We start from the raw sequence: 26,335 nt of genomic DNA, 5'->3' as shown, positions 1-26,335 counted from the left end.
AAGCTGAAGTTATTGATTCAAATGAAGTTAAATGCAAAATTGCATTGACAATCACCGGATTAGGTAACAGCTGAAACTTGATTCATGAACGTATTAGTACATTTGATGTGGGAAAGACTGACTATTTCATACTTCGCCTTAACAAATGTGTAAGAACCTATCGCAAAAATGAATACAGATCAAATGTGTCTGTTTTTTAGTCCTTTTATGGGATGTGCAGCAAACACTGATCGTTAATTTCCACACAATTATCATATTTAGACCCTCTCTGCTAATACTAATTCCTCACATCTTTGAAGTCCCGTACCTCCAGTTTTTAGTATAAACAGTACAGTAAAAAACATTATACAACTATTTTCATTGTGACAAGTAAACTGAAAAATCGTTGGCATGCCCTTTTAGATATTAAGTCACTAAATCAGTTGTGTGACTGCTATGAGGAGATAAGAAAAAATGATGTTAGTGCTACCATGTCTTCAAGCATGCCAGATTTAGTCCGTTTCTACTGAGGTATGTGAAAAACAAAGTTTGAAGGTAAGATGAAGAAAGCGCTTTGAAGGGGGAAATAATTCAAAGATGGGATCAGTGTGACTTACTAACTTAAATCATTTATATACATTTTCCATTCACTTAGACTTTATGAATGTACAAGGCTAAGGTCACAGAAGGGTACAAAAGAATATTTAACAAACACTCATCTGGGGGCTTATCAATTTATCTTAATCTCTTCTTAAAATAAACACCTATAAGCCAACTGCAAAACACGTCTTCTTTCATCAGTGTTTAGAATTACTTGAGTTTAACTACAACAACTAATGCACATTCGTCTCTAACATACATCAACGTTACTTCCTACTTAAAAGCTGCATGCAGACTTTGTCTTTAAGAAGTTGCATATTAATGCGTGTGTACTGATTCATTATTAATAAAGTTGAACTAATCAAAGTCAGAATGAAAGAGCAGCTGGATACTAACTACAGCGTTGGCCAAGTCTAACGTGATGTTTACAGGCATGGTTCCCAGAGAGCGCAGCTGCAGGTTACGCGGACCCACTAGAAAGAAAACAAGGTCTTTAGCAGATGGAAAGTAAAAAAAAGGGACATATTCATGAAAGCACATACTTGAGTTTCTAAATAGCCTTTCTTTCACTTCTCCAAAACATGCATTTTTTGGCTATTTTAGCATATTTTCAAAACAGTCAAACAGATGCTTTTAACAAATTGAAGGTTATATTGTTTTTGTGCTTTGTGATTAAATCCAATCAGTTGGTCTTCAGGAGAAACTTGTAAATAGCTAAATGGTATTCATGGCACTTACTTACTTTGCAGTTGATTACGATTGTCTCACAGATTACCAGTAAACTACTTCATAATAAACAAACCCACACACAAATACTACAGCATACCTACAATTTTCATATTTGTCTTCAACATCTCCAGGGCATAGACGTCTGCTCCAGAGAGATTCCTCAAATATTTACCTAAATAATCTACCAAGTATGTGCCTGTAGCAGCTGGACATGGGCCAACATCAGCTGGAGAGATTGTCATGGGCCATGCGTAGATGCATCAGTGAGGGCAGCATCCCGTTCTTCTTCTTTCTCTTTTATAGCAGAATCAACATTTAAATGTGTAATTCATCATCACCTTTCATTTCACATGACGTCCTCTGCCTGTCTCACTGGTTCCGCAGGAGCTTCTGGATCTGGCTCTTTCTCTCCCATTTTCTCAAAATCCATGTCCAGCTCCTTCTGTACATAACAATAACACACGAACACGGCACGGCTGTGTGTGATGACCAAATGAGGCAGAAATCCCCAGCAGCTATGCAAACATGTCTGTGGTCCATATGAAATAAACATTTTGCAATTATTCAGCTACGTCAACATCATATGCCTTTATATGAGCTGGAAGAGCTGAATCCACTGTTGACTGGATCTTGGCTGGACTTCAGATCTCTCCAGTACCGCTGAAGGCTAACTCTAACTGTATCTTATGATAGAAAATTACTTTCCCTCAACTTCAAGACTCCTTTTAGTAAGGAACAAATATAAGAAATGGTTTGTGGTTTGCATTTTCCCGGATGTACACATTTTATCAATTCAGGCTTTAAATGTGCAGATACCATCAGTTCATTTGATGTCATTTAATGTATATCGTGATTTAGCAAAAACGATAACTGTTGTATTGTACGGTCTGTTTTCCTTTTCCTTTTAAGACATACTTACATTTTATGTTTGATTGTTGTCAGTATTGTTTGTGTACATCTTGGAACAATGCTGGAATTCAGTCCTTTAAATGCAATCCCTTGGATTGAACTAAGACAAATAAAACCAGATTAAATATCATAATGATAATAAACTGGATTAGTTTATAGAACATGTAGGAATTTGTAAGACAAATGGTGACCATACTGGATGTAGGTCTCTGTCTGTTGCTGCTGTCACCATTTAGGCTGTGTTTCTGCCCAAAGCCAAGTCTTCCCTTCATTTTGTAACAGTCCTCTCATATAAGATTGAAGATATACAGCTCTTGAAAGTTACCATTCCCAGCTAAGAAAGACTCTTAAACTTTAATTACTTTCAGTTCTTCCCTCAAAGCCTTGGTAAGAGTTCTGAAAAAGATGAGGCTGACTCTAGTTTGTCAAAAGAGATCAGTAGGAATTTATTATTTGCTTTAAATACATGTACAGCTCTAGATTTTTCTGCCATAACTTCACCGATCAGTCCCCGATAGTCATATCAAACTGTAGTCCAAATGGAGGTCCTCCAGTACAGAAACGTTCCATACAGCATAATTATGAGTTGGATAGATGATGTGCTCGAGTTAGGCTTTTTGGATGTGAAGTTTTTGATTAAACCAATGCCAATTTAGTATGAGGCGATTTGCAGCGTTATGTTGAACACAGAACAGAGGTAGAAGCCGTCTTTTGAAAACAAAAGTCTTCCAATCGCTGCAATTACCCAAAAATATTAAATAGGATAAATACGCATGAGATAATCAAAAGACACACTTGAAGCCTGTTGCCTCGTGCTAGGCAAGCAGATCAGTGGAACTCAATCTGAACAATGAGAGCAGAAAAAAAGGGTGCAGATGATGAGTTAAACACATGGAACCAGAAAACACCTCATCATGTTGGTGAGAATATAGATGAGTGAACCATAGCAATAAAAATGCACAGAACAGAGAGGAAAATAAATACTGCACTGGTTGCTTAATCGTTGCACATTCATCAGAGCTAATGAGTTCAGGGATTTGCTTCCCACTTGTCTGTATCACGTGCTACTCCGTAATCACATTTTCTTCTCCAAGTTATTTCACTTTCCTATGAAAAGCCCAGCCCATGCATTGCATGTTATTTATGTTGTGCTGAGATGAACAACTTCACAGTAAAATGCATTTAAGTTAATGACTGGTGTACATTTCTTCAGGAAGCACTTTTTCTGTCAAAGACACAGAGGTGAACAGCAAGTTGAGTTGTTCTTGAATAACAAAGGGAATGTGCTGCCGTGCAAAACTTTACACCACAATAGAGCGCTGAACTACCGGAGAAGCAGGCATTAAGGTTGATCACAGGTTTAAATGCAGTTTCTGTTTTAGATTTGGGATGATCTACAATTTTGACAAAAAATAATTCTTAAGGTAACAACACAGCATAGTGTGAGCTGTGCTTGGTTTCCTACTGCCGAAACGTGGCAGCAAGTCCTGTTTTTATATAAATAATGCTAAAAACACAACATCTCCCTCTCACTCACATCAGAACTGTCACAAGAGTCTCTAAAAACCTAGGAGACACATACAGTACATAGAGTAGCCTGCATACATACAAATATACACATATGCAAATACACAAAAACAATAACCTCCCATGTGGAATAATGGCATTTCTGGATCAGAAATAATAATTTTATATAAAAATATATAAAAATAAAAGTTAAATCAAAACAACTGTCATCGGAATTGGTGTGAAAAAACATTACCACCAGTGCTGCTCCACTGTGTAATGCATTGTCAGTTCAATGATTCAGTGTTTTTGTGAACACACATTGTTTGTGCGTCCATTGGATTCACACACACTTGTCCAGAGGCCATTTTAAAAGCAGCCACTAGATGAGTTTAATACTGGAGTGTAAAAATGTTCACGGACACGAAGAGAGGAGCAAGGTCCTTAGCTCCCTGGCCAGCCAGCGAGGGACATGAAAACTACACATGTATCTATCTACACACTAAGGGATCTCTGACTGCAGGGCATAGTAAGAGCAGTTAAGAAGTCAGTTTAGCCCTTCACCCCGATCAGTTCATGGAGACCTGCGTCACTGTTGTTAGGGTGGGCTGGTCCTGTCAACCCAGGCTCATGTTCCCATTTTGTATACTCCTGTAACACTGCTGATAAACGGAAGTACTTAAAAGAATGCACATATTTTACCATCAGAAGGTTAAGTATGTTTTTGTGGACGTGTTTATTGTCCAAACTTCATTTGGTTAGACACTTGAAACACACCTCAAAAGCTGGAAATGTCTGCAAGTTCCTTTCTCGTGATGAAACTTTGTTTCTGAGAATGAGAGTACAACTGACCCTTCTACTGGCTTTTTTTCATTCCATAAAAAGAACAGCCAAAAGGATTCAGCTTGTCGGACTGAAGTTCTTCCTTAAATATTTTTCAAGTTCCTAGATCATATTCTCATCTCACGATCTGGACTCTGGTCCAGCGAGGGCTCCCTGGTGCTGATCATGGATGTTGAGGGCCCTTGGTTGACTCCAAAGGGAGAAACAGCTGGAGATCGAGCTGCCAGAGGGGACAGCGAAGGGGAAAAGCTTGGGGACATCGCTGCCGACGAAATGGATCCCTCATGACTGATAGGGGACCTGCGGAGTGAGGCCAAGTGGGGGAATGTCCGCCCAATCACAGGGACCTTGGGGGGAACTGACATGGCCCCTGGATGAGCCACTGATGTGATGAGTGGCGGAGGATCAATTCTAGGTTTGGGATCCAATTTGTGCTTTGGCTGGAAAGGTTGACGAGGATTCTGGGTCTGCTGTGCAGTTTCATCTTTCAGCCTTGCGATCTCTGTGAAGACATTAGCCAGAGGCTGGAACTGAGGGCACCAGTTGAGTAGGTAATCCCAGTTATAGCTTCCACGTAGCTCCTCATCACTGGCAACAATAGCCGTGAGGGAGCCATCCACTGAAGGTTTACCATCCTCTGGGAAGGCAAATTCCTTGGGGAGGGAAATATTGAGGCCTCGTCCTGCTCCTAGGTACCCACCTCCCTCGTCCCTATAGACAGGTAGTTGACCAGAGAGCAGGGTCCCACTGATACTGCCTCCCAGTTTCTTTCCTTTGAACCAAGTGCTGCCCTCCAAAGCTGCAGGCTCACAGGAGATATCAGAGAGCTGATCAGCGTCCTGCTGAATTCCAGAGTCTGGTCCTCTGGCAGAGATGTGCTCCTGCATGGACGAGGTGATGGACGCAACGCGGGGGTACTCGTTTATCATCCTGATCTCATCATCCTCCGCTGCCTCGGCTGATCCTCTTCCACTGGAGTGAGAGGGATCCAGGGAGCCCCCTCTAGTGTAGGGTCCACCACCAGCTCCACCCTGATCACCAGCATAGCCCGGCAAGGCTTGGTGGTAGATCCTCTCCCCTCCTGGTCTTGAGTTGCAATCATCTAATTTCTGCAGAGCTGTTCCTGACGCAACAGCCCTGTTTCCTGCATCTTGGGCTTTCTTCTTTCTGCGTGACTTGACAAGGAAGATCACCACAGCCATGACCACAAGCAATATGATAAACCCGAGAGACACAGCAATGATGCAAATCAGCAGGATGTTGACATCTTGGGCCAGGCCAAAGTTGGTGTTTGTAACATCGATGGAGACCTGGGCTGTAGTGGTGCGAGATGTATCTAGAGGACTGTGAGCTTTCACATCTACGGCCATCAGCCTGGTTTCCCGTTTGCCCCGACCTGAGCCGCTGCTACTACTGCTGCCTGAACCGTCCAACTTGAGGAAGATGACCCCAGTGGTTTTGTTTACATCAAAGTACTGAGAGCTGGTGGGAAGAGAATAGAGAACAATACCATCCACCCCTTCATCCTCATCATTTGCCTGGACCTGGCCAATGCTCTGGCCTTTCTGAGCTCCCTCTGGGACTTCAAAGGAGAATTCAGAGGATGTGAAGAGTGGGTCATACTCATCCTCACCTGTGACAAACACCTGTACAGTTACAGTGGCTGAGTGATTTCCTGAATCTACTGCCACTGCTACAAAGTTAAAGGAGTTGACCTTCTCAAAGTCAAAGGAAATTTTGCTTTTGATTTCTCCGGTGTTCTGGTTTACAGTGAAGCTGTCTCTTCCCACCACAGGCCGCTCCACAATGTAATACTTCAGTTGACCAAAAACACCTGTGTCGTGGTCAATGGCATGAAGAACAGTCACAGCTGAGTTTGCTGGCTGGTTTTCTCTGATACTGGCTGTGAGGACTTCCACAGGGAAGAACGGATGGTTGTCATTCACATCTTTGACCTCAACAATGACTGGAGCGAGTGCAAAGTGACCCTGTCCATCTGTGGCCTGGATGATGACATTATGTGTGGGTTGGTGCTCCCGATCGAGTGTTCGCTGAAGTCGCAAGGCTCCAGTCCACTGGTCAATGGTAAATAAGTTCACCTCATCCCCAGAGCTGATAGTATACTGGACCTCAGCATTGGGAGTTGAGTCCGGGTCTGGCAAAAACACAACAACAGAGTCCGATTAATTAACTGAAGGACAAAGTAAATGAGGAATATTGAAAATAAGGGATTACTGGATAACAATAGAAGACGTTTGCCCACCTGTAGCAGTGAGTCGTATGATCTCAGTCCCAGCGGCAGCTCCCTCACTCAGAGACACAGTATATTCTGCTCTGCTGAACACGGGAGGGTTATCATTCACATCACCAATGGTTATCACCGCAGCAACATTAGAGCTCCTCTGGGGCACACCACGGTCCGACACCACAACAGTGAGGTTGTAAAGGGGCTTGGTTTCAAAGTCGAGCCCCTCGGCCAACAGCAGAGTCCCAACAGTCTGAAAGCCTCGCCCCTCCAGGAACCGCACACTGCTTTCAATCTGGAATGCATTTCCCTCATTGCCATTGGCTATAGCAAAATCAAAGCCGCAGTTTTCTCGGGAAAGGTCACTGTCAAAGGCCTCGAAAGTCAGAACGGTTGACCCTGGGATGGTGTCCTCAGAAACGGTAGCCCTGCAGGCAGAAGAACATTTATTTGTAAAAGCTGTTGAGGTTACATCACAACACAACCAGAATGTAAAAGAGAGTACACTGACCTGTACTCTGACTGGTGAAACACAGGAGCATTGTCATTGACGTCAGATATTTGGACCTGGACAGTGGTGAGGGAGGACAGCGAAGGAGAGCCTCCATCACTAGCTTCAATAACAATACTGACTGACGGACGTTCAGGGTCGAACTCCGCTCTGTGATTGATGAACAGTGTTCCTGGATACAGAGGATGACAGAAAGTCAGACTTTGTGCAGGGGAAGTTATCTTTAAAAACCTATTTATGGTGCTAAACTTTATCATTGAGGAAACCAAGGTTGTATACCGTTATTAGGGTCAATGTAGAAACCATCCTGGGTTGATGACGTCACTCTGTATGTGATCTTTCCGTTTTCTCCAGAGTCCCTGTCAGTTGCTGTTACTGTGATAACAACACTACCTGGTGGTGTGTGCTCAGGCAGAGTTACCTACGGTGCAATGATATTAATAATAACATATTAATATCAGAGAAAAGACTTAAATAAATAAAAAAATAACTTAAAAGTGGACCGCATGAGCACTGTAATAAAATTCCCGAAGGGCACTAAACTCATAGAGGGAAAAATTGAATGATATTGTAATTCCTTTTTTTCCTGATAGTGTGGTAATGTTGAGGTCATTTCCTCAGACAGGAACAGGCGGATCTCTGCAACTTTTCCCTAGGCATCATTCGGCAGTTAACTTTTATCACCATCACTGTGTGCCCCATGGGAATGTGAATGAGGGATTTTTGTGTGTGTAGAATTGCAGTTCTCTTTAAGATGCATTTCTCAGGGAGTTCAATTGCCTATCAAACTTTATAAGGTGTGAAGAAATCAGAAATATAAATGCAATTGTTCTGGGCATTTCCTGAGTTTTCTCAGGCAGCAAGAAGTAAACAATGGAAACTAATCTCATTTTGTACCATGAATAAATGTATCGGGGAAAAAAACGGAACAATCCTCTTGATTTAAAAGCCTTCCTACCTGATAAAGATCGTTGGTAAACGCAGGTGCATTGTCATTAATATCCTCCACCAGTATTGTTATGTTGGCCTCAGTTTGGTGCTGGCTGTCCGTGGCTCTGACAGTCAGGGTGTACCATGTCTTCTCCTCAAAGTCCAGAGGGGCAGTGAGTGACACACCTCCACTGTAGCGGTGAATCCCAAACTTGCCTAAGGCTGTCGGGTCCAGCTGCAAGGAGTAGGAGAGGGCAGGACTGGAGTCAACGTCGTTTCCCGTCACAAGAGTGATCTCTGTGCCAATCAACATATCTGATAGAGAAAGGGATTGAACAAAAACATGTTAGTTGTATTTTACTAACTCATTAAACTATGCTCTTCCATGGTTTTTTACCCAATGCACAGTTGTGATGCACAACTACAGATTCTTACATCCACACAGGGCTTGTCTGTTTTTATATGTTATGATTTTGCTGTAAACTGGCCTTCATAAGATAGCCTACATAACCAGAACGAACCATATCTTAAAAATGAAAGTACTTCACTTACTCTCTGGGATGCGGACTTCCTTGGGAAGAGGGATAGTGGGACTGTTGTCATTCTGGTCAACAATTACCACTGTCAATGTGGCCGAACAAGTCAATCGTGGGCTTCCTCTATCAGTTGCTGTAACTACAAGCCTGTGGAGGGGGGAGTGAAAAAAAGGTTGTGCAAAATAAGGTCATGTGTCTTATTACATGAGTAGCTTTAAAAGTTTAATTTGTCAATGTTGGTGATTTACAGTTAGGAATTGCAGCTTTGATCCAGGTGACATGAAGATATAGCTTGTACTGGCTCTTATATCTTTAACAGATTAACCTACCCACCAGCTACCTAAATACAAAATACCTGAGCAAATATGATTCCTGATGTGCTTTGTATAACTTTTTCCTTCAGTACATATTTACCTCTGTAGACAATAGACATTTTCTGTACACTGTAGCAGCAACATTTATAACAGATATACAGTGGGGCAAAAAAGTATTTGGTCAGCCACCAATTGTGCAAGTTCTCCCATTTAAAAAGATGAGAGAGGCCTGCAATTTTTATCATAGGTATACCTCAACTATGAGAGACAGAATGAGAAAAAAAAATCCAGGAAATCACATTGTAGGATTTTTAATGAATTAATTGGTAAATTCCTCGGTAAAATAAGTATTTGGTCACCTACAAACAAGCAAGATTTCTGGCTCTCACAGACCTGTAACTTCTTCTTTAAGAGGCTCCTCTGTCCTCCACTCGTTACCTGTATTAATGGCACCTTTTTGAACTCGTTATCAGTATAAAAGACACCTGTCCACAACCTCAAACAGTCATACTCCAAACTCCACTATGGCCAAGACCAAAGAGCTGTCAAAGGAGACCAGAGACAAAATTGTAGACCTGCACCAGGCTGGGAAAACTGAATCTGCAATAGGTAAGCAGGTTGGTGTGAAGAAATCAACTGTGGGAGCAATTATTAGAAAATGGAAGACATACAAGACCACTGCTAATCTCCCTCGATCTGGGGCTCCACGCAACATCTCACCCCGTGGGGTCAAAATGATCACAAGAACGGTGAGCAAAAATCCCAGAACCACACGGGGGGACCTAGTGAATGACCTGCAGAGAGCTGGGACCAAAGTAACAGAGGCTACCATCAGTAACACACTACGCCGCCAGGGACTTAAATCCTGCAGTTCCAGACGTGTCCCCCTGCTTAAGCCAGTACATGTCCAGGCCCGTCTGAAGTTTGCTAGAGGGCATTTGGATGATCCAGAAGAGGATTGGGAGAATGTCTAATGGTCAGATGAAACCAAAATAGAACTTTTTGATAAAAACTCAACTGGTCGTGTTTGGGGGAGAAAGAATGCAGAGTTGCATCCAAAGAACACCATACCTACTGTGAAGCATGGGGGTGGAAACATCATGCTTTGGGGCTGTTTTTCTGCAGGGGACCAGGACGACTGATCCGTGTAAAGGAAAGAATGAATGGGGCCATGTATCGTGAGATTTTGAGTGAAAACCTCCTTCCATCAGCAAGGGCACTGAAGATGAAGCGTGGCTGGGTCTTTCAGCATGACAATGATCCCAAACACACCGCCAGGGCAACGAAGGAGTGGCTTCGTAAGAAGCATTTCAAGGTCCTGGAGTGGCCTAGCCAGTCTCCAGATCTCAACCCCATAGAAAATCTTTGGAGGGAGTTGAAAGTCCGTGTTGCCCAGCGACAGCCCCAAAACATCACCGCTTTAGAGGAGATCTGCATGGAGGAATGGGCCAAAATACCAGCAACAGTGTGTGGAAACCTTGTGAAGACTTACAGAAAACGTTTGACCTCTGTCATTGCCAACAAAGGGTATATAACAAAGTATTGAGATGAACTTTTGTTATTGACCAAATACTTATTTTCCACAATCATTTGAAAATAAATTCTTTAAAAATCCTACAATGTGATTTTCTGGATTTTTTTTTCTCATTCTGTCTCTCATTGTTGATGTATACCTATGATAAAAATGACAGGCCTCTCTCATCTTTTGAAATGGGAGAACTTGCACAATTGGTGGCTGACTAAATACTTTTTTGCCCCACTGTATATCCATCAACACAATGTGCAAAGAGACCGGATTTGTTCTCACTTGGTCTGCGTAAAGATCTCACGATCCATGATGGCCGCTGTGGTGATGCTTCCTGTCATCGGGTCGATCTTGAACAGGCCGCTCATGCCTGATGACTGGATGGAGTAGGTCACCTGTCCATTTTGGCCCTGATCTACATCCTCAGCCATCACCTGTATGATGGGCATTTCATAACCCTGTGCTTCTCTCATGTAGGCAACATAATTCTGCAGCTGAAAGCGGGGAAGGTTGTCATTAACATCCTGCAGGATCAGGTTTATAGCCATGAAAGACGTGGAGGACACAGTTTCGGCCTTGACAACTAGACGGAGCCTGGGGGTATCTTCAAAGTCCAGCCCATTGGAACTTTTCACAAGGATTTCACCTGAAGATTGGAGTACAAAAGGAGGATCAGAAAACCATCAAAGGATATGACAAACTGATTTGTTTTGTTTTCAAATGTACACTGGGTTAAAAGCTAACAGCACATGGCACTTTAAATAATGATTATGGTTTATTGTGAGTTTTACCTGTTCCGGAGGTGATGCTGAAGGCCTGCTTTCTGTTTCCACTGAAAAGGGTGTAGCTGATACCATTACGTGTGCCATCTGGGTGTTGAGCCTTAGCTTGAGCCACAGCGGTGCCTGAATTTATGAAGAACAGCAGTTTATAAAATGTGATAGCAGAGAGTTTTTCCACAGTATTAAGGAGGACATATTAACCATATGACAAATTTATCTCTAATGATACATTCATTTCAGACCTTCCAAAGCGTTTTCCTGTAGGCTGACGTCTCTGGCATTCCTAGTGAAGCGAATTCCGTTGTACTCCACCTCCTTCACGTAAATCACCACCACTCCCTGTGCAGACTGAGCTGGACTGCCCTGGTCCATGGCCTCCACTATCAGGGTCCTCTGAGCCTGGGTCAGATCCCCCAGTGGCTCAGTGGCCTGGATCTCCCCAGTCAGGCTGTTGATGCTGAAGCCCTTGACTGGCATGGCGAAACGGTAAAACACAGAACCGTTTGCTCCAAAGTCTTTATCCTCGGCCTTCATGGTGGCAAGCACCCGCTGGGAACGCCTGCTGGACACTTCGATGACCAGCGGATCCTGGATGAAGAAGGGGGTGTTGTCGTTGACATCTAGGATGATGACTGTCACCTACAAGGAAGAAGTCACATCTGGGTTAAAGTTATTGAAAATGTCATGAGTAATAAATAAATACTCTGAACTTCAACATGTGAATCACAAATTCTAAAAGTTTTTCCACCGCTTTATTTACCTGAGCAGAGGTGTTTCTGGGTTCAGCAGGTGAAAGGTCAACAGCAAACACCTGGAAGCTGTATGACGCCCTCTTTTCGCGGTCCAGAGGTGCTGACGTGGTGATAACACCGGTGCTTTCATCTACACCGAACGCTCCGTGCGCTTCTCGGCTAAGGAAGTACAGAACCTTCCCATTCACATAATCGTCTTTATCTGTGGCTGACACCTAGAGATAGATAAATTATTAGGATTAAATTATTTACTATTAAGATATGCAAGTATTTTGTTTAGGCATGTCAACGAGTATTAACTATGACTGTGATATTTAAAAATGTGTTAATAAAATACTTAGTTTAATGTGAGGTTGACTGTTAGTAAGTAGCAGGTTTTCTCCAAATGTTCTTTTGAAAGCGCATTAATATGGTTATTATGAATAATTTTGGCTATTTCAAACTTGTAGTGAAATATGATACCAGCCCTACTATTGTAAGCAAGGTGAGATGAAATGTTTGACAAAGTATTATGTAAATTCCCCTTTCCACATACCTCTAGAACTTTGGACCCCTCTGCAGCATCCTCTGACACATCAACAGAGTAGCTACTTCTGCTGAAGACTGGGCTGTTGTCATTGACATCCAACACTTTCACTTCCACTGTGACAGTGGCGCTGAGAGCAGGGCTGCCTCGGTCCGTGGCCATCACCTCCAGAAAATATTCAGCCTTGGTTTCCCTGTCTAGGCTGCGTGACGTGGACAGGGCTCCAGTGTTTGTATCGAGGTGGAAATCTCCATCAGGGTCCCCAGCTGGATGGAGAATTTGTTTGGGAAAAGAAAGAAAAACTTTTAGAATCCAAGAATTTCTGTGGTCATAATCTTAAAAACATCTGTGCCAACACTGCACTTAAGTTTGAATGTGCTCCAGACCGGTATATGAAACATACTTTATTTGAAATAAGAGAAAAGAAAGACATGAGCAAGATCGGATTTTTGACGTGGGAGGGATAGAGAGCTGTCAAAAGCAAAACATTAGTTTGAATGCTGCATGTATAGCCTCTCAATCGAATCCTGCATACTCTCATTATAACTATATCACCAACCGAGATCTAAAAAACCTGAGGGTAAACAGATGTGTGACTTTGCTGCAATAATCACATAACACACAGTGCCAGCTGTTATAATCTGTCAACAATCTCCTAATTTAAACTCCACAGTTTTAAGACTGTTAACACCAAAAATGACAAAAATGGACTGACTATCCCAGGATATTGTTATTTCCCCATCCGACACACCCTCAAACAGCAATTACAGCAATTGTGGTGAGCTAAATTGCCCTTTAAATCAATTGTAATAAAAAACTCTGGTTACACACACAACGCTGATCCTCACCAGTGATCCTGTACTCCAGTTCTCCTCCAGGACCTGAGTCAGGGTCCGTAGCCTTGAGGAAGCAAAGCTCAATGGGCGCCTGGTTCTCTGGCACCTCCAGTCCGTACCATGACTTGGCAAAGACTGGAGTGTTGTCGTTTACATCCTGCACTGCCACACGGACTACAGCCTTGGCAAAGTTAGACGGCAGACCTCCATCCCTGGCATAAACTGAAAAAAATAAGCACTTTGTTGAGCTGATGAGATGTTGGAACCAATACAACACTTTAATAAAAAGGTACTTGAGGTTTTCTGTGAGATTTAATGAGCTGGAGTTCCATTAATATTTAACTGGTTGAATATATCTGTTTGAGACAACGAATGTAGTAATACCAGTGAGTGTGTAGTGATCCTGGAGCTCTGCATCCAGTTCCCTCGTAGTGGTGATGACTCCTGTCATAGGGTTGATGATAAAGCCTTCCTCTGTCACACCTCCATACGTCACTTGGCCATTAGAACCTGTGTTGAAACACAAATCAGTCAAAAATAAAAAATAAAAGAGGCAGGGTAAACTTGAAGCAAATTCCAATTCAGAAATATGAGGCTCTGAACGTGTGTGACCACACATTTTCATTAGCATGAGCATGTGGTTTGGTTTAAAGTCATTATGTTCACAGAACCGTTTATGTGTCTCTATTGTTTCATTCTGTGGCCTCCCGGGCAAACTGGAGGCATATGTAGATCATAGCTATCAGCTGTAACGTTTTAATCATTCACTGCTACAGTGAATTTAAGTGAATGGAGCCTTTCTTTCTTTTTTCCTTCTCAAACAAACCTTGGTCCCGGTCAGTGGCAGTAACTTTCAACACGGTTGTTCCTGGTCCTTGGTTTTCCATCACTTGGGCCTCAAACTCTGCCCGCTGGAATAATGGAGCTTCATCGTTCACATCGATGACCTGCACACACAGCACCTGAGCAGTGGAAAGCTGAGGTATCCCATGATCCTCTGTTATAATGGTCAGATTAAACACATCCTGCTCTTCTCGGTCTAGTGCTTTGAGGATGGAGAGAGAACCTATAAAAGAGAAAAGAGGATTTAAAAAAAAAAAGAAGACATTTCCTGGATTACTTCACTCTAAATGCCTTGGTCTTGAATTGTGTGCGTAGGTGTGTTTGGGTCTGAATGTGTGTCCGATTCTTTTTGTGAACGTGTAATTGTGTGTACCTGAGAGAGGCAGTTTTTGTATGCCTAGAAGGACTAGTAAAAACAAAACCTTTACAGCTTTACTTTATTAGAGTTTCCACAGTAAGTGAGAGACCTCAGCCAAGCTTATAAATTCTTGAACTTTGAAAATGCATACAAATGTGAATCAGTGCTTTTTGTCAGTGAACATGTAGGATTATTGTGTGTACAGGCAACCACACGCAGAGTCCAGACTACAACCTGAAAGTACATAGAACCCAACTAAAATGAACCTTTGACCTCCATTAAAATGTACTTATTTTGTTTGCTCTGTATTACATTAAAGTATCTGTTAGCCTATAAAACTGTTAGGCTTTACTAGTGTAACTGGTTCACATAGTCTACTGAGTAAAACCAGCACTTCTCAGACTCTGGCTTCAGTTTTTCCCCTACCTTTAATCCCTACAGCTCACAACTGTCATCCCCCTGAACACAATGAAGGTCAGTCAAAGTGAGAGAAAATATAAAAGTGTGTGTACAATACCAAACATTGTAGAATGTAGCCGAGGAGATGTGTGTATTTTATTAATGCTGCAGCATGCCAAACATATTCATTGTGTATTTACTGTTTGCTTTAAGCTGAGGCTATGATGTTCCTGTGAGGCTTTGCTAGCTCCATTGGTTTTTAGCCAAACGCAAACAGATGTAAACCATTCACGGTTTCATTCTCTTCTGCAGCCAACTCAGTGTTACTGATACAGTATTCACCACACGATAACGGTGTTATTACTCTCTGGAGTAAATATGCTCAAACTCACACAAAACCCTTATTTAGTTCTGCTAAAGCTCTCAAGGTTTTCTAAAGATACTAATTATATCAGACCGAGTTTCAGAGAAATACAGACACATTGTTTTAATCTAATGCAGTCCTGCAAACATTAGTTTTCAATGATGGAACCAACAGATATACAATAAAAGATAGAGCAAGCACACACTAGCCAGGAAGTTATGTAATGTCTGTGCAAGACAATGCTAATCAGCTATTATTAACAATAAGCTTGAGAACACACAGTCTGAGAAACAAACCAGAGGTGAAATCAACCCACTAATGCACCAGACACTTGACAGTAATGAACTTAAGACTTTATTCCATCTGGAAGTTGCATTAAGTGTCTGTGTTATGGTTCTTAATCCCATCTCAGCCCGTGCCCCCATCAGCTCTGAAGATGAAGAGATTGGACATACACATATATAACATATCAAAGGGTGTCCACATCCACAGCCCAAATTAAGATCAGTTCCCATGAAGCAACCCATCAAGGAAAGAACTGTGAAGCATTATTCAAGTGAAATATTGCTCTCAGGCCTTGACAGATCATTTAGTAAAGAGTGTTAAAGGGGTTATGAGTGTTTTAACAGTTGAAACCCTGTAGAAGCAGCACTTCATTGGGTAATTACGAACTTGTGGAAAGTTTTGTTCATCCTGGGGGCTTCCACGGGTGGGATGCTGATTATCTATCAATCACAAAACCCTTACAGCAAAGGGCCACATACTACTCCCACTGTGTTGAATCATTCAAAGCAGGACTGTTAATGCACAAAATGATGTGGTGAATTTTACTCTAATCATCGCATGATGGAGTTTAAATTGGGTATTTATGAAAAATCCACAGTTTCCACAGACCTTTATGTATTGTTGGAACATTACGATATTCTTAAATGTCAACTCTCACGCTAAAAATAAGCTTACCGGTGTTGGGGTTCAGACTGAAGCGACCAGCGCTGTTGCCTGTCTGGATTCTGTATGATACTCGGCCATTTTCTCCTTCATCTTCATCTCGAGCCATCACGTACAATATCACAAACCTGTCAGTAGAAATACAAATGTCAGACTTACACAATCACTGGGGGGCTTGGGGCCATAAAAGTGATGAATTCTCAGTAGATGTCTTGGGTGTACTTGTCCTTGAATGACAGATGAACAATCAGTTAGACATGTCTCTCACCCTACAGGCTGATCCTCCATGACGCTGACCGCAGACGGAGAGCTGAAGATCGGAGCGTTGTCGTTTTCGTCCGTCACAAACACTCGAGCAGTGACTGAACCCCAGCGCCTCTGAGAAGGATCCACTGCCTGATCGGTGGCACGCACCACAAGGTAGAGGGAGGGTGTTGACTCACGATCTAACTTCTGCCCCAGGGTCAGGACCCCGCTTGAGGGGTCGAGGGTCAAGAGGTCCGGAGTGTCAGGCCAGTAGTGCTCAATGGAGTAATGCATCTCACTATTGGGTCCACTACCATCCTGTAAAAAAAAAAAAAATACAGACAGTTAGGACATTTTTTTGAGTCATTGGAACAACATGAAGACATTTAAGAAAATACAAATAACTTGTAAGTAAACTTTAAACTATAAATCCTTCTTCTTTAACATGTAATATATTTGGTTTCCCACCTGATCCACAGCCTGGAAAGTATAAATGGAAGCCCCTGGGTCTAAGTTCTCAGGGATCACAATGGTAACGGGGTCCTCTGTGAACTGGGGTGCATGGTCATTGCTGTCCTGCACGTTTATGTCCAGCTGCACCAGGTGGAAGCTGGGAAACGCCTTGGAGAAGTCAGACACCTCGATGTGCAGCGTGTACCTCGAACCCTTCTCGTAGTCCAGCTCCCGCACCAGATACACATCACCCTTTAATCGGTCCACCATGAAAGTCCCATCTGAGTCTGTCCCACCCACAACCAGGTAGGTCACCTGGCCTTCCAACACATTAGATTCATGATGGTCATGAGGGCGGACAGAGCCAATGATGGAGCCCGGAGCCGCTCCTTCGATTGTGTTCAGGGTCATGGAGAGCATGTTGTGCTTGGTGTTGGACCGTGTGGAGCTAAGAACCTAAAAAAACAAAAACAAATTTGTTTAATTTTCAGCATTTCTTCAGCTAATCATGATTCAGATTGTGTCATGCAAGTAATAATCCACACATTTGAAAGCAAAGTTTAAAAAGTGTTGAGGCGAAAGCTGTACTGGATCTGATTTCCTTTAGTATTCTGCAGACAATGTAGCATATACTGTATGGCTCTCACCCAAGCCCATCCCTAATAATAGCCTTGAGCTGTAATCTGTTTCTGTTTTGTTGCTATTACTATAATAATCCACACAGGCATTCTCATGGTGCATGAAGACATTATCTACACTGCTTCCAGTAAATATCCTGACACTGCGGCATTCTGGCTGCAAGATGAGACTCAGGGTTTGTGACCTGTGAATAATGAAGGAAGTTCTGCAAGCGAAACTGTAAATACGCCAGTTCAAATGGTACAGAGCAAATAGGTGCAGCCTCCATAGGGCACAGTCCGGTCAGATGAGAAACAAGTATGTGCCAGAAGGCTTTTGGCACTCTGAGCAACAGCCTCAAGGTCTGAAATAGTTCTGGGACAGATCAAAGAGCCCTGAAGACAGCAAAAATAAGCTGATTTTAACAGGCTCTCGTTTCATCATCAACAAAAAAAAAATATTCAAACCTTTCTGGTGTCTTTGTTCAAAAGTAAAATGCAAGGATCGATCTCAAGGAGGGGGTGGAAAGTGACAGGGATGAAGTGTATAGTATAGCCTGACATGCTGACTTACTTTATTTGAGACATTATCATCTAAAATGATATAATAAATAAACCGCTTGCCTAAGGGTTTACTGCATTTTGAATAAGCTAATTTACTAGACAGTCTTATCAACTGTATTGTTCTATTTGCACATCCTTGTGACACGTATAGTACAAACGCAAGCTAGCTAGTGTGTGTACTCTACTCCCTGTGGTGTACAACAACATCCCAGTGGCTGCTTTTCCCCACAGCTATGTGAAATGTTATCTCAAAATCATTACCTGTAAATGTTACCTCATGAGAGTGTTTGAATGTATCGTTACAGCTAGTGTGCCTGAATGCGTGTACGTATCACTGCCTGCTACCGTACAGTGGAGTATTCCCTTTCTCTCTGTATGTGATTTGATGCAGCTGGCTCTCATCAAATCTCATCTGGGAGCATTTGATTCCAAGGTGCCTGTTTCCCCTCTGTCTAATCTCAGTGTCGCACAAGCACGGCGCAGGAAAAATCTAAGACAAGCTCTCCCGCTGTAATTAGCATCCTTTTCCTTTCTGAAATCACATCACATGAAAACACTGAGCTCAAAGCTCCGCAGTCAAAGCAAACCACCACCCTTTTCTGGCTTAATGCCTCAGTGGCAGCCCTCTTTTTTCCCCTGCTGTTGAATTCCTGATATTGAAGGTTGATATGCAGGATTGACCCTCATACAGAAAGTTCAGAACAATAACTCAGACCAGACCAGCTCCCTCCTGCAGCTCAGGGTTTCTCACCTTGGGTTTTGGTTACCCCGCTAACCTTTGCAGCAGGAAGCACACACTAGATTGAATAGATGATTTTGTTTGTACAGGCACAGCTTCAGCTTCTCTCCTTCTCCTATTTATCTCCTTTTAAAATTCCTTTGACAGTTATACTGTTCACATTGTGCACAGTTTGAGGAAATTACTCGCAGCAAGGAATGCTAAATGAGGTTATGTGAAGAAGAGACATTTTTAGTACTCGCCACCAGATTGACCTTTGTTTCTGATTGCAGAATACCTTCGAAATGTTCTCAAGCTTACAGTTTGTTCTTGCAGCTGTTAACAAATTTTACATTTACAGATTATGTATACCTGTATTCTAAGCTGGCATGTGGAGCTGAGGCCTGGGGTGCCGTGATCAGCAGCAGTCACAGTAAACTCGTACTCGGCTCGCTCGGCCCATCTCAGAGGGGAAGCGCTTCTCAGCTCGCCGCTATTCGGGTTGAGGGAGAAACGCTCTGCCCTGGAGCCTGCAGAGGACACAAGAGGTATGGGTTTCAGCTCAAGGTTAAAGGAATAATGATGAAACACTGTGAACGTAGAGGGAAGTGTTAAAGAGTATGTATGAGACTCACCTGATAAAGAGTAATATATGGTCCCATTCTCTCCCTCGTCTGGGTCTTTAGCCGACACTGTCCCAATGACAGTCCCAGATGGAAGCCCTTCCTTCACCTATAATGGGAAATCATTTTATTCAAAGGGACATACATACTATGCCTTTTGTATGAAAACCATCTTACTTTTATGTCTGTTCATATTTCTCATCTTATCTTTATTTCTAGTGCTTTGAACATTGTGATATGAAGGGTAGAAATATAGAATAGGATTGATTCCTCTTTTCCCCTCACTTTATCTATCAAAACTCCCTTTTTTTTCCTCACCTGATGGAGCAGCTCCCTGTCTGGCCTTGCATGAGTGAAAATGGGGGCGTGGTCGTTTTCATCCAGCACAGTGATATGAGCGGTGCCAGTAGCACTGCGGGGCGGAGTACCTCCATCCTGTACGACTACAACAAGCTGGTAGCTGGACTGCTGCTCTCTGTCCAGGGCAAGGCGGGTGCTTATCTCACCTAAAGAAAAGAGGGAAGGAGACATGGCACTTAGCTTGCATTGTTTGCTATTAGTTAGGATTGATTACTATTTCCCTTAAAAGACAAACAAAGTAATTAGTTCCTTAAGGGAAACCACGCTGCATGTTGAAACTACAAACTGAGTTATGTGAACTATTACCGTTCTTCCATTTCAATGAATAGTTTAATGGGATTTATCTTCACCTGTTTGTGAGTTTATCTGAAAGTGCCTGTCGGTGTGCAGCAGCCTGTAGGTGAGTCGAGAATTTAGGCCTGCATCTCTGTCCGTTGCAGACACCCTGCCAAAGCCGGTCCCTGCAAGCAGGTTCTCCCTGACAGCCAGGAACACCCTCTCCTGACTCAGTCTTGGTGAATTGTCATTCTCGTCAGTAACAGACACCCTGACTGTGGCACTGCCAGTCCTCCCCACTCCTCCTGGGCCTGAAGTGGCCAGGACAGTCAACAGGTACATGTCTTTGACCTCTCTGTCCAGAGAGCTACGAACAAACAGCCAACCACTATCTGGCATGATACCAAAACCGGCAGCATCACCGTCAGGCCTAAGGCGGTAGGAAATAGAGGAGGAAGAAGATGAAGAGGAGCTTTTACCATTCCCAGAAGTCTCTCTGTTGAGAGCTCGAACCTGGAGGAAACGTGTGTTGAGAGGTGTGTTCTCCCGTAGCTCCACTCGATACGTCAGGGTGTCAAAATTTGGGCCTTGTGCATCCTGCGCTTGGATGTGGACCACGAGGGTGAATGTGGAGCTAAGTTGAGGTGCTCCGCCATCCTTGGCAACCACCTGAAGATCATAGCGTTGGACACTTTCGTATGACAGACTACCAATCAGACGTACCTCTCCGCTGCCCCGGTCAACACCAAATGTCCTCTGGCCACTGCTGCCTGCAGACCCAGCAGAGACCAGATCGAAGCTGAGCTGACCATTATGACCCGAGTCCTTGTCGGTGGCCTGAATGCTGTAGATAACAGTCCCCATTTTGGTGATCTCAGGTAAAAGCAGGGACTCTGATGAGGAGGGGAGGAAGGTTGGGGCGTTGTCATTGATGTCTGAAATGGTTATTCGTACTCGACTGGTTCCATACGCTGGAGGAGAGCCGGACCGTGCTTGGATCTCCAGGTCGAGGCTGGAGCAGGTCTCATGGTCCAGAGGAAGAGCAGAGCGAATAGTACCAGAGGCACTGTCCACTGTGAAGTAACCATCGGGGTCCCCAGAGGAGATAGAGTAAAAGATATCCTTTGAAACACCTGCATGGAGGACAAAGGGAGACAGCAAGAGAAACAAAAAACTGTGAGAAAAAGATACTCACAAAAAGACAAGGGCCTATTCTTTTTGACAAACTGGAAGCAGCAAATATTACAATATCCCTACTAGAAGGGAGGAAAGCATTTCAAAATAATGTATAGGGCTGTTGATATGCACTGTCTTTAGCTTAATGAAAACATACCCGGCACATTTAAAATCCATATGACAGATCCATATCCGCTTTAAGAAGTCATGGAAGTGGTGTGTTTATTATTTTTGCAATTCTTCACAAAGGGCTGGATTCACTCAGAGTGGGTGAGGGGAATCATGGAAAGCTTTGTACATTTACACAGACAGAGACAAGTGTTCCTCTGTCTGCTGCAGCACCGAGAACACTTCATTATGACTCCCACTCAAAACTACAACCCCCAAAATTCATTTCTCCATCAATAATACTGAGAGAAAATAAAAGTCTGGCCAGAGTAAAAATAATCCTCAGTAAAGCCCACACTGTGTGATGGATGTGATTTGTTAATGGAGTGTATGCTCTTGTTGCTTGCGTATTTGCACAACTGCTGGACTGAGAGGTTAGACATCATGCACTCTGCAGCCCATTAGTGCATTTTTGTCCTGGTACTTGTCAGGATCATGAAACCAGGAACAGAAAGGCACATGAAACAGGTTCCCTATGGCATTCAGGGTAAATTGATAAAGACAAGCCTGATATGATCAAAAGGCAGAACAGACTTATATTGACATAGAGCGATGGAGAAAATGATCGACCAACACAAGCGTCCTCACCTGTCTTTGTTGCAGCTCGGACCACTCCCACCGCCGTCCCCCTGAGAACGTCCTCGGACACGGTGAAGTAATACTGGGCCTGGTCAAACACGGGAGACGCCACGGAGCCTCCCACCACACTTACGTTTACCCTGGCATTTACCGGCGCCGTCAGACCACCGCCGTCCTCAGCGGATATCACCAGGGAGATAACCGTGTTGGCTTTGCCATGGAGCGAGCGTGAAAGAGAAATCACACCTGTAGAAGAAAAGACAATCATTTTTCTGTATCGTTGTGGCTCTTAAAAACTCCAAAACAAGTTTCACAACAGGTCCTTCTTGTTTGCTGTCATGTGTTGTATTATAGTGTCACACACACATACCTGTATCCTTGTTGAGAGTGAAGAAATTAGATCCTCCTCCAGGTACCGTGCGATAGGTCACCCTGCCGTTTTCCCTAGCATCGGGGTCATTTGCTGTCACCTTGACGACAGATGTTCCAGGAGCACTATGGGTGCTGAGACTGACTGTGTACAGGACCGGATAGAAAGTGGGCCGGTTGTCATTGATGTCCAACACCGTGACCCGCACACGTGCAACCGAGCTCAAGCCACCCTGAAAAAAACAATGCTTCAGATTAGATTTAAGATGTTTGCTTTAACACGAGCAGAGCACACAAGGTCAGACCAGAAAGCACCAATGTTGTAATGATATTATGGTCCTTGACATAAAGGGAGGCTAAACCATAAGAATAGCTTTTTGGTTTAACAACATTCCTCCCTCCCTTCCTGCGCTGTATATCCCTGAAGACAACATTCAATTTGTTTTTATCCCTTGGCGAAAAGGGACAGTCCAGGAAAATCATGTTTTGAAGCTTCCACAATAGATTTATGTTGCAGTATAAAGATGAAGCAGCTGTATAGGGAAACAGAAATATTAGTTCTCGGTTGAAACTCCCTGAAATATGGAGCCAATTAACCATCGTGTGCTTTTGTCAGCGAGGAGAAGAGTTTGCAGTCATTACACTATATCTGCTGGCTTGGTTTTATGACGGCATTAAAGAACAGGGTTGGTAGAGACAGAGGGAACAGACAGAGAAACGGGGAATGTGCCGGGCGTGGGGGAGAGATGCATTCTGGGGGTAAATTATAGACCTGATATTTTCCCGAGCCGGGGGAAAATAAAGGGAATACAAAGTATGAACACTGCCGCCTCTCTGACTAATGAAGATACATTTAAGACAATGGTAGTGCATTGCATTTCTTCGTGTAACCTTATTATAGCAATGTGTTATTGTTCTTAACGTGGAGTTTAATGACTATGTAAGGGCGTCCAGTGTGATGAATTGATACATCGAAAGAGGCTATTGAAAAGACTGTTTAATTGTGGTCAAATGAGGCCTCAAATTATCTTGAATTGTACATCGAGGTTGTTTGAGTTTTGTAAATGGATCTGTTTTCTTACTTCTTTACCTTTTCCATCCCCACACTCTCTCTCTCTCTGTGTGTTTGCTCTGATTGCTTTGCCATGCTGTTGCAGTTTTTTTCGAAGACACACAGAGTCAGGATGCTGTCTTCTTCAAACATGTCCCCGATGTCTCCTTGATCAGATTTATTCGAGAGCTGCTCTACACATCTTTAATTTGCCTTCTGCTTGCAGCTTTGATCAGAAGGAGCATTACACACTCAGCAAACGATGTGTTTGGTCATGGAGAAACACAAAGAAAAAGTGCTTTGACCTTAGTTTATTTTGACGTTATGTTCTTTTCTGGAGTCTATTTTAATTAAAGTAAATCAGGCTTTGATTTAACAGAAGATTTCAAAAGGTAAAATTACTTGCTGGATTTGCTTATTTGAATTGGGTGATAAAACTGATCTATGCAGCTGCCACGTAGCTTTGTTTAAAAACAGGGTGAACCACCTCCACTGGATCTGTTAGCTTGAATACACTTTCCAGAAACTCTAAAGATCACCATTTACCAGTTTTATATTTATTGTGCTTTTAAGGGGTGTTTTGTTCCTTTGCTTGCCTTTTTTTCTCAAGCAAAAGCTTAGTTTGTGCTAAACTAAGCTTTTCTTCAACGTCGGTAAGATAATAAATAATATTATTTCCCAAAATGTCAAACTATTCCTTAGAAAACTTGATTTGTCTTACAAGATTAAAGGGTGTTTACAGATTACATTTATTAATTGCTATTCCTTATAGTTGCAAATAGTCCAGTAAGAGTGTTCTTACTCCATCCGTTGCAGTGACGGTCAAGTCAAACTTTTCCAATCCTTCATCCCGATCCAGAGTCGTGCTGGTGCAAATCTGGCCAGTCTCCTTGTTGATGGTAAAGTGGGTTGGTGTTGCACTTCCAGAGCCAGAACCCAGGACGTAAGATATAGCGCCAAAGGAACCACGGTCCTCATCTGTGGCTGACACCTGAGGGAAAAGACACACAAGGTAAGACATGGACGGTCTAGCGGTGCCAAACTGCCCGTGAGACATAAACATTTCAAAATGCATCGCATCAACACACACAGTAGGTTCTGAAATCTGCGTGAATGAATCCTACATGCATCATAATTATTATATACGAGCTAAGGGCCTTTCTGTTATCACAATAATGTCCCATCATGCAGCCACCTCACAGGCTCCCATACATCTGCAGTTGTCAAAATATCACACACCATAGCACTACCTGTTATGATTTCCAGAGTGCCATAAAAACCAAGCATCTGTGAGAGCGATCCACCTTTATAAATCACGGATATGTTGTATGTGAAAACGGACAGTTGGTGTGGTTACCATGGATATAGATGAAGGGAACTGACAGGTTCAAACGAGGAGGAGAGCTTTACAAAGGTAATGAGTTTAGTTCAGGGGTCAAAAGAGGCACTCAAATGGCATTCAAGACATGTAACAGACACAGTTCTTGACCTAACCTTTGACTTTTTTGTCTAATTTACCTAAAATCCTTCTTTCCACTGCACGCACACATAATGCTCCAACCAGATCTAATAAAACATCGAAAAAATCCCATAATACAACAAAGATTTCCTTGCAAAACACAAAAAGGAAATGTCCTCTTCGCTCCATGGGGGTCCTGCCACTGACTGAAGTTTTACTCAGGTTCATAACATTGTTTGGTGGCGTTTATGGCGCTTGTTAAAGAAGCATTCCCCCTCTGATCTAGAAATCTTGAAGGCAAGCCAAGATCCAGGAGGCCTCATGACGTCACTTCTTCTCTGTTATTGACATTTCTAATACAGCAACTGTAACATATGTTTAGTGATGTCCCAGAAACCTTCCGTTTAAATTTCTTTAAGGGGCAAAGACAGGTTAGCTTACTGAGGGAAAAGGGTAATATGTTTTGTCTTAAATCTTATTAATAAATGTAATATTTCATGAATTAGTGATAGTGTAAGAAAACTAGTCTTAATATGATGAGAATAAGTTGAGAAAAATATATATATTCTGATCTATCACGGCCCGTCCACACGTTGCATTGACGCTTGACGCACCTTCCCATTCACTTTGAATGGGGTGACGTCAAGCGTTGCCAAACTGCATTGTGGTTCCGTTGCTTGGCTTTGGCCCAGTTGCTCGCGGTGAAAGTTCAAAAAAGTTCAACTTTTCAAGCGTCGATGGAAGCGCCAGCCAATCAAACCCACGTTTGCAAATATGCCAGCACAAGCGCTAGCCAATCAAACCGCGTGTATGTGTGTCCAGGGCGGGAGATTATTGTGATTGGTTGTTGGTCGCGTTAACCCCAAGCACCAGACACGCCCAACGGCAAGCGTCAACGCAACAGAACCGTGTGTACGCTGCATCATTCTCAAAACCTCGTTTTTTTTCCTTTTCCAACACTGTCCCAATTATTGTGTTGTTATATCTTCTTACAGTTTAAAGTTCCTATGAGTCTACTTGTTGTTCAATAGTGATTTCCAACCAAATATCATTTGTAAAAACAAAGGCTAAATTGGAAAAAGACAGATGTAAGAAAGTCACATCTCTTTTGCTTGTGGCTTTTGTTATAGGATTTTATCAAACGTCTGTATCCTATGTGTGAACTTGCCCTGTCCCTGAACCCCACAGAGCACAGGACCACCGTAGCAGACATCCGGCAACAACCTTTCTTCCGTCTCCCC

At 42.9% G+C, this 26,335-nt stretch overlaps 1 protein-coding gene across 1 annotated transcript; it reads right to left on the bottom strand.

Moving 5' to 3' along the window:
- Positions 1 to 2,638: 2,638 nt before the first annotated feature.
- On the bottom strand, positions 2,639 to 26,307 carry dchs1b (dachsous cadherin-related 1b). Its single transcript, XM_063895301.1, has 25 exons — positions 26,263 to 26,307; positions 24,438 to 24,626; positions 22,586 to 22,817; positions 22,225 to 22,461; positions 20,367 to 21,425; positions 19,975 to 20,162; positions 19,669 to 19,765; positions 19,406 to 19,563; positions 17,150 to 17,590; positions 16,704 to 16,999; positions 16,448 to 16,563; positions 14,350 to 14,589; positions 13,908 to 14,033; positions 13,536 to 13,745; positions 12,697 to 12,953; positions 12,170 to 12,376; positions 11,652 to 12,048; positions 11,419 to 11,532; positions 10,910 to 11,273; positions 8,805 to 8,935; positions 8,281 to 8,567; positions 7,602 to 7,743; positions 7,323 to 7,494; positions 6,830 to 7,239; positions 2,639 to 6,721 (listed from the first exon to the last, which is right to left on the bottom strand). The coding sequence occupies exons 1-25, from the start codon at positions 26,305 to 26,307 to the stop codon at positions 4,674 to 4,676; spliced, it is 8,163 nt and encodes a 2,720-aa protein (XP_063751371.1). The 3' UTR covers positions 2,639 to 4,673.
- Positions 26,308 to 26,335: the final 28 nt, after the last annotated feature.

Source organism: Eleginops maclovinus, chromosome 11 (genome assembly GCF_036324505.1).
Source record: "Eleginops maclovinus isolate JMC-PN-2008 ecotype Puerto Natales chromosome 11, JC_Emac_rtc_rv5, whole genome shotgun sequence".
NCBI lineage: Eukaryota > Metazoa > Chordata > Actinopteri > Perciformes > Eleginopidae > Eleginops > Eleginops maclovinus.
The sequence above is the reverse complement of the archived record's forward strand: the minus strand, read 5'-3'. Positions and strand labels throughout refer to the sequence as shown.